The sequence below is a fragment of the Mobula hypostoma genome, chromosome 8 (assembly GCF_963921235.1).
Source record: "Mobula hypostoma chromosome 8, sMobHyp1.1, whole genome shotgun sequence".
Taxonomy (NCBI): domain Eukaryota; kingdom Metazoa; phylum Chordata; class Chondrichthyes; order Myliobatiformes; family Myliobatidae; genus Mobula; species Mobula hypostoma.
In genome coordinates, this window is record NC_086104.1 from 107,146,078 (window position 1) to 107,159,362 (window position 13,285).

The following is a 13,285-nucleotide window of genomic DNA, read 5'->3' on the forward strand; positions in this document are numbered from 1 at the left end:
CTTCCTTAAGCACTCTGGGATGCAAACCATCTGGCCCTGGGGATTTATCTGCCTTCAATCCCTTCAATTTACCTAACACCACTTCCCTACTAACATGTATTTCCCTCCATCTCACTAGACCCTCGGTCCCTTACTATTTCCGGACAGAACCAAAGTAGTTATTCAATTGGTCTGCCGTGTCCTTGTTCTCCATGATCAATTCACCTGTTTCTGACTGTAAGGGACCTACATTTGTCTTAACTAATCTTTTTCTTTTCACATATCTATAAAAGCTTTTACAGTCAGTTTTTATGTTCCCAGCCAGCTTTCTCTCATAATCTTTTTTCCCTTTCCTAATTAAGACCTTTGTCCTCCTCTGCTGGACTCTGAATTTCTCCCAGTCCTCAGGTGTGCCGCTTTTTCTGGCTAATTTGTATGTTTCTTCTTTGGAATTGATACTATCCTTAATTTCCCTTGTCAGCCACGGGTGCACTACCTTCCCTGGTCTATTCTTTTGCCAAACTGGGATGAACAATTGTTGTAGTTCATCCATGCGATCTTTAAATGCTTGCCATTGCATATCCACCGTCAACCCTTTAAGTATCATTTGCCGGTCTATCTTAGCTAATTCACGTCTCATACCTTAAAAGTTACCCTTCTTTTAGTTCAGAACCCTTGTTTCTGAATTAACTATATCACTCTCCATCTTAATGAAGAATTCCACCGTATTATGGTCACTCTTACCCAAAGGGCCTCGCACGACAAGATTGCTAATTAACCCTTCCTCATTGCTCAAAACCCAGTCCAGAATGGCCTGCTGTCTGGTTGGTTCCTCGACATGTTGGTTCAGAAAACTATCCTGCATACATTCCAAGAAATCCTCTTCCTCAGCACCCTTACCAATTTGGTTCACCCAATCTATATGTAGATTGAAGTCACCCATTATAACTGCTGTTCCTTTATTGCACGCATTTCTAATTTCCTGTTTAATGCCATCCCCAACCTCACTACTACTGTTAGGTGGCCTGTACACCATTCCCACCAGCGTTTTCTGCCCCTTAGTGTTATGCAGCTCTACCCATATCAATTCCACATCCTCCCGGCTAATGTCCTTCCTTTCTATTGCGTTAATCTCCTCTCTAACCAGGACTGCTTTTGGATATGGTTTAGAAACTCGTGGGGCCAGTTCTTGTGGGACGATAGTACTTGAGAATTTTAATCTATAATTTGGTATCTGTCACGCCGTAAATGAAACTGCTAGCAGAAAGCTTCACAACAGGAGTTATCCAGACCAGGAAGGACTCTCTAGGCTGGGTTATTGGATCTCATTCAATACACAAAAAATGCTGCATGAACTCAGCAGGTCATTCAGCATCTGTGGAGGGCAATAACCAGTTGACGTTTTGGGCCAAGATCCTTCAGAGGACTGGAAAGAAAAGGGTCAGAAAATAGAATAAGAAGGTAAGTGGAGGGAGAAGAGTACAGTATTGCTGGGAGTGGGAGGGGGATGGATGATGAAAGAACGTGGAAGGGGATAGGGGGAAGAGAAGAAGGAATGTAATAGGAGAGCAGAGTGGATCATGGGGGAAAGGGAAGGAGGAGAGGTATCGTGAAGAGAGAGATCCCCATTCGGTTTATCCTCTCACCACTTCTCCTCACCTACTTGTCACCTCCATCAGGTTCCTCTTCCTCCTTTGTCTCAGTGTGCCTGCCCTCATCTGAGCTGGATATTGCAGTCTCTGTCCTCCTCTCTGGGACCCCAGAACTGGGAGGGGTTGGGGGGATGAGGTCTCAGTATGCTTGGCATTTTGTGAGTGCGTGCTGGAACACCCTGACTGACAGAAACCAACGCTGCTAATAGTTCGCCTCTTGTCAAAACTGAAATTCATATCCAAAGCTATTCAACAGCTTTGATAATAATGCAATAATTTTTGAGCTTAGATAATACAAAATTTATAATAAAATAATTTTTAAAAATCCTAATCAGTACATCTAGCATCCCTGTTACTATAGTCGTCTGTGTATGATCTTACCTGGTGGGTTGGAATGGCAGGTTTTTTCCCAACAAGACTGACTCCATTACTACCCTGGTGTAGAGACTGGCATCATAGGGGTTTTGTGTGTATTTAAATGGAGGAAGTGATGTATTGGTTCGGGGCGAGTGCATTGCCACCCCAATCTCAGGAAAAAGTTATCACGTTTTAAACTTCTTTTGCATCATATTTCACAATTGGTTATATTAATTTCTCAGACCGTAGATTTGCAAAGCGACAGATAAAAGAAGAAAACATAATGTATTGATTATCTTGGGAGTAAAATGAGTAGTTATTATCTGTTATAAAGGCAGAAAGCATTATTGCGTGAATGTCTGTCTCCAATACGTATGTGAATGTGGAAGCAAGTAACTGGCCATAGACAATCCTTGTTGAAATGAAAGTGTTGAAGCTAACCTTTATCTGTTTCTTTCCTACTGATTAACGCTGCCTAACGGATTATGTTTTAAAAATATTGTGGGTTAGCCTCGAACAGGAATTTAAACGATACCCTGAGTCTGCATCTCTAGGGCAAGCTGCCTCCATGAATCAAGGGTCTTCATCTGCATCTGTTTTTCCTCATGTCCAGTCAATTCTAACACTTCCATCTGGCATTTTACCTTCTCTCCCTGCTGCTATAATGTAAGTCAGGGTCCATTCATCCCACATGCATACATGTTTGTGTCAAGAATGTGTCACACCAACCATTTCAATGTACATTTTAATGTTGATTTACAGTGAGGGTTTCATTGGTGGCTTACTTGTTTGGTAAATGGTTTGGTTAAAGCTGAAGGGATGGTTTCCTTCATGTACTCTTCTACAGTTTTGTACATTTGTAGAAACTAATTAATTGAAAGATAAACTATTTTTGAAATGGGGTTGTTGCTTGTAAACACTAGAAAATCTGCAAATGCTGCAAATCCAAAGCAACACACACAAAACTGGAGGAACTCAGCAGGTCAGGCAGCATCTATGGAAAATAGTAAATAGTCGACGTTGTGGGGTGAGTCTTTTCTTCAGGACTGGAAGGGAAGGGCAGAAGTCAGAGTAAGAAGGTGGGGGGAGGGGAGGAAGAAGTATAAAGTGGCAGGTGATAGGTAAAACTGGGAGGGGGGAGGGAATGAAGTAAAGAGCTGGGAAGTTGATTGGTGAGAGAAATAAAGGGCTGGAGAAGGAGGAATCAAATAGGAGAGGATGGAAGACCACAGAAAAAAGTGGGATAGTAGGTGAAATCGAGGAATGGCTTCCTGCACCTATGCTAAGCTCATTGCTTTGAATCAACTTTGCCTCTGACTTCCACCCTGCCCTCAGATTTACTTGGTCCATTTCGGACACCTCTCTCCCCTTTCTCGATCTCTCTATGTCTATCCCAGGGTACAGTCTATCTACCTGTAACTTTGAGAAACTGCTTACTCCCATAGCTAGCTATATGGACTATACTTTTTCCCCATCCCCCCAGTCACTTGTAAAGATGCCCCTTCTCTCAGTTCCTCTGTCTCCCCTGCATCTGCTGTCATGATGAAGCTTTTCATTCCAGAACTAAGGCTTCCCTTCCTCCACCATCAATGCTGCCCTCAACTGCATCTCTTCCATTTTGCATACATTTGTCCTCACCCTATCCTCCCAGCACCCCACCAAGAACAGGGTTCCACTTGTCTTCAGCTACCATCCCACTAGCCTCCGCGTCCAGCACGTAATTCTCCGTTTGCAATGGGGTTCTACCACCGAGCACATCTTTCCCTACCCCCCACTTCCTACTTTCCACAGGGATCGTTCCCTATACGACTCCCTTGTCCATTTGTCCCTCCCCGCTGATCTCCCTCCTGGCACTTATCCTTGCAAGCAGAACAAGTACCACACCTGCCCCTACACCACCTCCCTCACTACCATCCAAGGCTCCAGATAGTCCTTCCAAGTGAGGCAACACTTCACTGATGAGCCTGTTGGGGTCATTTACTGTATCCTGTGCTCCCAGTGTGGCCTCCTGTATATCAGTAAGGCCCAACATAGATTGGGAGACCGTTTCGCCCAGCACCTACACTCTGTCCGACACAAAAAGTGGATTTTCCTGGGGGCCACCCATTTCAATTCTACTTCCCATCTTATTCTGATTTGTCATCTTAGACTGGCGTGTCTGATGTATATCTTATTCTGACATGTCAGTCCATGGCCGCCTCCACTGTCGCGACAAGGCCACCCTCAGGTTGGAGGAACTCCACCTCGTAATCTGTCTGGGTAGCTTCCAACCTGATAACACGAACATTGATTACTTAAACTTCCTGTAATTGCCCAGCCCCTCTCTCCTTCATCATTTCCTATTCCTGTTTCCCTCTGTCACCTTATCTCCTTACCTGCCCATCACCTCCCTCTGGTGTCCTTCCCCCTTCCCTTTCTTCCATGGTCTTCTGTCCTCTCCTATCAGATCCCCCCTTCTCCAGCCCTTCATCTCTTTCACCAATCGATATCCCAGTTCTTTACTTCACCCCTCCCCCTCTCCAGATTTCACCTATCGCCTGCCACCCTGTACTTCTTCCTCCCCTCCTCCCATCTTCTCTGTCTCTGACTTCTCTTCCTTTCCAGTCCTGATGAAGGGTCTCGGTTGGAAAGGTCGACTGTTTACTCATTTCCGTTGATGCTGCCTGACCTGCTGAGTTCCTTCAGCATTTTGTGTTGCAGTTGTTGCTTGTACTGGGTTATTGTACAGAATAAGCATTGACACCCAGTGCTGCTTTCTCATGTGGGAGATACTCCTGAGATCCCAGGTGTAATTTAGGCCCGAGCAGCAGAAACAATTCCTCTGCTGCTCTCATTGCAAACAAGGATTCTTCAGAATCCTAAAGCATAGAAGGAGACTATTCGATTCGCTATGCCTGCGCTGTACCTGTTGGAGTTTCACAATTTTCATCTTATTCTTTTTTTCCATGGGCATGGAATTTATTTTTCATATTAGTTAGATATCCAATTTCCTTTTTAAGCTATTATTGGATCTGACTACACCCTCTTTCTCAGTGGATTCCACTTCTTAACTGCATGCTGCTCCCTTTGGAGGGAGAGAAAAAAACTCATATCCTCTTGACAAACAAGAGAAAATCTGCAGATGCTGGAAATCCGAGCAACACACACAAAATGCTGGAGGAACAGTCTGTACTTTACTTCCATAGATGCTGCCTGGCTGGCTGAGTTCCTCCAGCATTTTGTGTGTGTTGCTCATGTCCTCATGAGTTCCTCATCTTCCAACTTTGGCTTCTGGTTAGCAATTCTCCTGGTGATGTTCTGCATATTTGTTGACGTTGTTTGGAATGGATTCCAGCCTGCAGATTGCAAATCTTCATGAAACACCCTGTGTGATGAAAAATGGAAAAAAAAACCTCTCAGTACTTCTAATTCACCTCTGAAGTGTGAAAGTTCTCTCAGACATCAGTTCGATGTTCTGAAGTCTGATATAAGGTCCAAGGATTAGAGAAACACCTGACCAAGAGCTCAAGATGTGGGAATGCCCATTACTTGGTAATATCCGACGGCAGGCTGCCCTTTTTGGGAAATTTTAAATGTTTGTGCAGCCAAGTAAATAGGTTGACACACCATTGTGAGAATGTGTGAAATTAAATGTTAGTGCTTGAATTGCACTTGAGGAGTGGTGGGTATAAAACCCGTTTCCTACAGAGATAATTTGACAAAATGCCGAAAAGGAAGTAATAAAGATGTGAGGTAAATTGAAACATGGAATTTAGTTTCAAATCTCATTTGAGGAAAAACATATTGAAACATGTTCTGTATATGAATGCAATCTGATACTCATTTTGAAATAAGTATTTAGCAGCATACTGGATTAGAAAATGCTCCAGTCCATTTAATAGTACAAACTGTGTTATTTGTGATTTTGTTAAAGAAAATGATTCTGTTACTGTGGAACTGAAGTTTATTTAGACACTTTTTTTTCTGGAAGGATGCAATAGTCACGTTATTTGGTCATGTGGACTTATCATCCACGGTGTTTTAAATTAACTTGCTTGAAGAGTTTGTCTTCTCTGGGAATCATAGAAAATCAATTGGTCCACCAAATTATTTAATTTGCTCACTTTCTGGAACCTTATTTAACAGTATATCCAGCCATTGTACTTAAAATATAATGTTATGCTGTTTGCTGAGGTATATAACCTATTAATATATTCCAATTTATCTCCATGCGTTGAGTAAGCAGCCTTGATAGAAATCTGATTCTTGAATGAAAATGATGTTATAAATGCACAGTTAACCTAGTGCAAACAGCTCAAGCAGTAATGGAGTATGATTTTTTTTACATTCATAATAAAAACTTAATTATGTCTAATCTTCATACAGTACTATTAATCTTTATCAAATTGGGCTGCTTGGTGGGATGTATTAATTGTATAGCATAATTAACATATTAATCCTAAAACTATATACCAGATTAAGTATAATGATTTGATTGAAACATTTATCAGTGTTTGTAAACTACTGCATTTATCCTTTGAGATTATTCATCTATATAGCAGCATAGCTTTGGCTGGCTTAATGGTACCTCGTAACTCCAGTGATCCAGGTTCGATCCTGGCCTCGGATGCTGTTCGTCTGCGGTTTGCTCTTTCTCCCTGTGACCATGTGGTCTCCCCCCCAGATGCTTCAGCTTCCTTCCATTTCCCAAAGGTCTGCGACTTGACTGCTGTAAATAACCCTTGTGTTGGTGAGCTGTAGAATCTGGGTGGGGAGAGACAATTGAGATGGTGGCAATCAGTAGTCTGAAGAGCCATTGTCTGTGCTGTGAGTCTATTACTTATGAGAGTGTGCTTTATTAAATCAGGTAAACTGTCTTTAGACTTTGGATGAAGAGAAAGAGCGAATGCTTTAGGTTTTAGATTAATATTTTTGTTTCAGTGTTGATCTGAAGGAGCTGCATGTATCATGGCAGCTATTGCTGTAATTCAGGATCATTCCTTGGTTTCTAACTAGGATGCTACGTGTGGAGAGGGCAGAAGGCTGCCTTTGTTTTGAAGTGAATCTGAGAGAAAATTAACTTGACTTTCTGTCTGTTCCACTGTCATGGTTGCTCCTTCGGACGTCTAGTTGTTACAATCTGGAGGTCTCCTTTAACAATGCTGCCTTGTTGCAAAAGCTAGCCTGTCTGCTGGCTGATACTTAGCCTCAATTCGCATCGCTAAAACAAATGAACTCATTAATATCACAGTGCTGCTTCTGGGAGCTTGTTTGTATATAAATTAATGGCTATGATTGGCTCCATTTTGTTTTAGGATTCCTGAAAGGGGCATGAAATGTGGAATGTAAATGCAAATGTTTTTGTTTAAAAGTTGGCTTCATCTGGCTTCCTTCAGTAAAATAACTAAGCATAATCAAAACTCAGAATTGCCACGCTTAATTTTGAAGTGAGCATTGGCATGTGAATGTCAGAGCTGTAACAGCACACTCAACCTGTAGATTCAGATTTCCAGTATAGGCAATTTCTAACCTTCAGCACCTGTGACAATTCACTTTATAGTTTCTTGGTGTGTAAGACTGATAATTCAGCACGACCTACTTTCTGTCTTTGCTTTTACTTGGTTATTTGATATTACTTGATAATACCACTGGTAAATTGTGCGTTTAAGATGACCTGGCTGCTGAATTCTTGAAACAGCTGTCGATACCGGGTGCGAGCAGATGGATGGAAGGCAGTTCATACATGTGCATGAGCTAAAGTTCATTGGATTGCATGTTCCATATTACCCAGTCAATAATTGAAATACTTTGAGTTACTGGATTTTCTGATCAATTTGTCTGCTATCATTCAGGGGTACCAACAAACGTGGAGAAACTTTTGGAATAAGCCGAATAGGTAGCAAAATAAAGGGAGTTTTTAAAAGCACAACGATGGAAGGGGCCATGTTGCCAAATTATGGATTGCGAGAAGGAGATGACGATTCTGTGAGTAACACTGTTATTAGCACCTGATGTTAAAACTGTTATTAATCAGCAGTCTGGCGTAGGAAGCTGGGAGCTTTTAACCTGTGTGGAAATGGTGGCTTCTGAACGCAGCGTTGTGTTAATTTCAGATTTAGGCCCAAAATGAAATATGGGCCTCATATGTACTCAGATGTTAGATAAACAGTTAAGGTTATTGTTGGATGTTGCTGGATCCACCAGCATTTTGTGTGTGTTGCTTGAATTTCCAGCATCTGCAGATTTTCTCGTGTTGGATGTTAAGATGTGTTACAACCCAGTAAGCCACTGGCGTTTAGGGTAGCAATGAAGGTCCTCCATCTCTGGTGGTGTTCAGAGCTTCCTTCATTGTGTCAGCAGCTTCCTCTCGTTTTTCACTACTGTCAGTCATGCAAGACCAGGGTGGAGACTCAGGAATACCATTGCACTCAGATGCAGAAGGTTTCTCCATTGAGTTTCGATAACAGTTTTGTTTTACCAGTCAGGTTTGTTCACCTTGAGCAGACAGAGGTAGTCCACTCCTAATCTGGCTCTGCCCTTTGACCTGTTTGGTATGGATGACCCTACCAAGACCCAAAACATCATCAAAGTTGCTGGTGAACGCAGCAGGCCAGGCAGCATCTCTAGGAAGAGGTACAGTCGACGTTTCGGGCCGAGACCCTTCGTCAGGACTAACTGAAAGAAGAGCTAGTAAGAGATCTGAAAGCAGGAGGGGGAGGGGGAGATCCAGAATGATAGGAGAAGACAGGAGGGGGAGGGATGGAGGCAAGAGCTGGACAGGTGATTGGCAAAAAGGATATGAGAGGGTCATGGGACAGGAGGCCCAGGGAGAAAGAAAAGGGGGAGGGGGGAAACCCAGAGGATGGGCAAGGGGTATAGTGAGAGGGACAGAAGGAGAAAAAGGAGAGAGAGAGAGAGAAAGAATGTGTGTATATAAATAAATAACTGATGAGGTACGAGGGGGAGGTGAGGCATTAGCGGAAGTTTGAGAAGTCTATGTTCGTGCCATCAGGTTGGAGGCTACCCAGACGGAATATAAGGTGTTGTTCCTCCAACCTGAGTGTGGCATCATCTTTACAGTAGAGGAGGCTGTGGATAGACATATCAGAATGGGAATGGGACGTGGAATTAAAATGTGTGGCCACTGGGAGATCCTGCTTTCTCTGGCGGACAGAGAGTAGGTGTTCAGCGAAACAATCTCCCAGTTTGCGTCAGGTCTCGCCAATATATAGAAGGCCACATCGGGAGCACCAGACTCAGTATATCACCCCAGCCAACTCACAGGTGAAGTGTTGCCTCACCTGGAAGGACTGTCTGGGGCTCTGGATGGTGGTAAGGGAGGAAGTGTAAGGGCATGTGTAGCACTTGTTCCGCTTACACGGATAAGTGCCAGGAGGGAGATCGGTGGGGAGGGATGGGGGGGACAAATGGACAAGGGAGTCGCGTAGGGAGCAATCCCTGCTGAAAGTGGGGGCGGGGGGGAGGGAAAGATGTGCTTAGTGGTGGGATCCTGTTGGAGGTGGCGGAAGTTACGGAGAATAATATGTTGGACCTGGAGACTGGTGGGGTGGTAGGTGAGGACAAGAGGAACCCTATTCCTAGTGGGGTGGCGGGAGGATGGAGTGAGAGCAGATCTGTGTGAAATGGGGAACTCCCTCCTGACACTTATCCTTGTAAGCGGAACAAGTGCTACACATGCCCTTACACTTCCTCCCTTACCACCATTCAGGGCCCCAGACAGTCCTACCAGGTGAGGCGACATTTCACTTGTGAGTCGGCTGGGGTGTTATACTGCGTCCAGTGCTCCCGATGTGGCCTTCTATATATTGGTGAGACCCGACGCAGACTGGGAGATCGTTTTGCTGAACATCTACGCTCTGTCCGCCAGAGAAAGCAGGATCTCCCTGTGGCCACACATTTTAATTCCACGTCCCATTCCCATTCTGATATGTCTATCCACAGCCTCCTCTACTGTAAAGATGAAGCCACACTCAGGTTGGAGGAACAACACCTTATATTCCGTCTGGGTAGCCTCCAACCTGATGGCATGAACATTGACTTCTCTAACTTCCGCTAATGCCCCACCTCCCCCTCGTGCCCCATCTGTTATTTATTTTTATACACAGATTCTTTCTCTCTCTCCTTTGTCCCTCTCACTATACCCCTTGCCCATCCTCTGGGTTTTCCCGCCCTCCCCCTTTTCCTTCTCCCTGGGCCTCCTGTACCATGATCCTCTCGTATCCCCTTTTGCCAATCACCTGTCCAGCTCTTGGCTCCATCCCTCCCCCTCCTGTCTTCTCCTATCATTTCAGATCTCCCCCTCCCCCTCCCACTTTCAAATCTCATACTAGCTCTTTTTTCAGTTAGTCCTGAGGAAGGGTCTCGGCCCGAAACTTCGACTGTACCTCTTCCTAGAGATGCAGCCTGGCCTGCTGCGTTCACCAGCAACTTTGATGTGTGTTGCTTGAATTTCCAGCATCTGCAGAATTCCTTGTGTTTGCCCAAAACATCATGCCTTGATTCCAGCCAACAGAGCTCTCTGGGTCATTGAGGTATGCAAGCACTAAATCATAACAAGGTTGTAGTCCTCTTGGAGGGGATGTAAAGAGGTTGAGGTGGAAATGTATCCCGTGTAGCCAAATGACAATGCCGTCTTAAACAGAAAATTGTTCTCAAACAGTTGTGTTTTTATCGTTTTTTATATTTCCCACAGCAGCGCGATTGATCATAGCATCCATCTCCATTACTCTTGTGGGTAGTTTCATTCTATGGCCCATGGCTGGTTTCGTTCCATGATATCCAGTTGCAGTGCTTTATCCCTGACAGCCAGGGGTGTCCCACCCACTCAATAGCTCCTGCAAATGGAAGTGCATCAGATCTCCCGCTGCTCTGTCATATCCCTCTGCCTTGACCTGGCTTCTGCCTTGTATGGTCTCTGACTTGCCGAGCTGCTTGTCTGCCTTCTGGTTCCGGATGAGTTACAAGTTCTATCTGTTGTATTTGCTCTGTGGTACAGCACTGTTCCCCAACCACCAACTTGATCCTCTCCCTAACAGCAGGCTGTGGCTAAATTCTTCACAGCTAGTTGTCCTGCTAGATGCTTCTTCCTCTCTACCTCTTGCAGCATTGCCAGTCTTTGTCCTGCTTTGAGTCTTCCACCAATGGCGTCATTCATTGACCTTGTTGTTTCCAGACCTTCCACTCTGCAGCCTTATTAAATCTGTAAATGTCTGTATCGTATCTCACATGGGTCCTATTCGGCCATGTCTCTGTTGAGTTAAAATGCCAGTGCAATATCCACTTCAGATTGCTCCCAATTTCTCTCATCTCCTTTGGCCCCATTATCCTTCATTTCTCCTCCAGTGCTGCCCTGAACCAAATCATCAGTTTTCACTTCATCTCTGGAGTTTGCCTTAGTCATAAATCTTGCAGTTCCTTCCTGAAACTTGCCCATCTGGACTCTTCAACTTTTTCTGAATCTGCTGCTGGGATCAAGACTTTGGTCACTGTACATAGCCGCACAGGTTTCATTTGGTGTGCCTCCCATGAGCTTCCTTGAGTTGTTTTGTGGACATTAGTAGTGTGTGTTGTACCAGTGGATCTGCTTTGCTGTTTCTTGTTTAGCTCTGGATTGAGTTGCCATGTGTCTGCATAGGTGGGGAGGTGTAATACTCCTCTCCAGCTAATATTTAAACAGTAGCCCAAAAAGAGCTTTTATTTAGGGAATGGAATGCTGTCCAATGAATATGGAATCAGCCAATAAGTTAAAATGCAGCTGTTGCTACAAAATAATTGAAGTATAGTTTTTTTATTTGCTGAAAAATCTGCTTAGAAAATTGTAACCAAGGGTGAATCTGTCCATTCACACCCCAAAACACATTCTGTCCAATTCATTTCCCATCCTCCCCCAGCCCATCCCACGTCCCCTTCCCCACCCCATCTCACTTAGTAGTTCTTTTTCTCATTCAGGCTGAGTCACTGCAGTGTGCTGCGATTGTAGAGTGGGTGCCTGGCCACGTAGACCAGTCCTGGACATGTACACCAGCCTGTTATTCCTGTCCCCTTGTTGTGTCCCACATACATTAAACTGCTTGTTGTGTTTAATCCAAAACAATACTGCAAATGCTGGATGTCTGAAATTAAAAGGGAGAATGCTGACCATTTCAGGCAGCATCTGTTCTAACGAAGGATCTTTAACGTGAAATGTACAATCTTTTGGCTTGCCACGTTAGCAGCCCGGCCTGCTGAGTATTTCCAGGATTCTTTGCTTCTATTCAGTGCCTGCCTTGCAGTGAGTGTAATCAAGCTCCTTAGTGTGTCAAGTAGCAATCAGAGGGCAGTGCAAAGTGTCAGATTTGGTGGAATGTGCAGATATGAGAAAGAACTGTAAGAAGCAGTAGCCAGACCTCTGTAGGCTTTAAGGTGGTTAAGGATACAGATATGACTAGTTCACAAGGAAAAGTGGTAAAATGGGGGCACAGTTTTAGGCAGGGACTAGAGAAGGTCTTTTGGGAGCAGCTGTTAATCCACATCTGGTATATGACAATCTTTGAAAGGCCGGTTGATTAGAGTTTAGGATCAGCATGTTCCTTTCAGGATAATAAGGTAAGGATTGGCAAGGTTTTGGAATCTTGGTTGACAAGAGGTATTGTAAGTTTATACAAAAAAAAGGAAGCTGAAGTCATCTAAGATCCTTGAGGATTATAAAGGAAAATATTTAAACAAGAAATTAGGGTTAAAAGGGGCTATGAAATGTGCTTGGTAAATAAGATAAAGCAAAATCTCAAAATATCTTAAATATATATTAGAACAAGGGTACCAGGGAAAAGGTAGGTCCATTCAGAGACACAGGATGAAATTTATGCATTGAGCTAGAGGATGTGAATGAAGTTCTCAATGAGTACTTTGCATCACTGTTCACCAAGGAGAAGGACATGGATGATGGTGAGATTAGATTTGTGGATGTTCTAGGACACATCGACATTGAGGAGGAGTGTTCAGTGTTTTAAGAAACATTAAGGTGGATAAGCCCCAGGACCTGATAGGATCTACCCCAGAATACTTAGGGAAACAAGGAAGGAGATTGCAAGAGCTGTGACAGAGATATTCTGTCACAGGTGAGATGTCAGAGCACTGTACAATAGGCAGTACTACTACTTTGTTAAGAAAGGCAACAGGGACAAACCAGGAAATAAAAGGACAATGAGTGATACATCAGTGGAAGGGAAGTTATTGGAGAAGATTCTTAGGGATAGGATTTTTTTTTAAATTTAGAAAAGCATAAACTTATTATGGAGAGTTTGTTTCTCCCAAACTTG

At 43.8% G+C, this 13,285-nt stretch overlaps 1 protein-coding gene across 3 annotated transcripts in view; it reads left to right on the forward strand.

Moving 5' to 3' along the window:
* The window catches only part of snx14 (sorting nexin 14), a 174,602-nt gene that overhangs the window by 85,403 nt on the left and 75,914 nt on the right, over nucleotides 1-13,285 (forward strand). For all 3 annotated transcript variants that reach the window (XM_063056561.1, XM_063056563.1, XM_063056562.1), the window contains one exon: nucleotides 7,820-7,952. In XM_063056561.1, coding sequence (XP_062912631.1) covers nucleotides 7,820-7,952 — 133 coding nt within the window. The remainder of the gene's footprint in view (nucleotides 1-7,819; nucleotides 7,953-13,285) is intronic.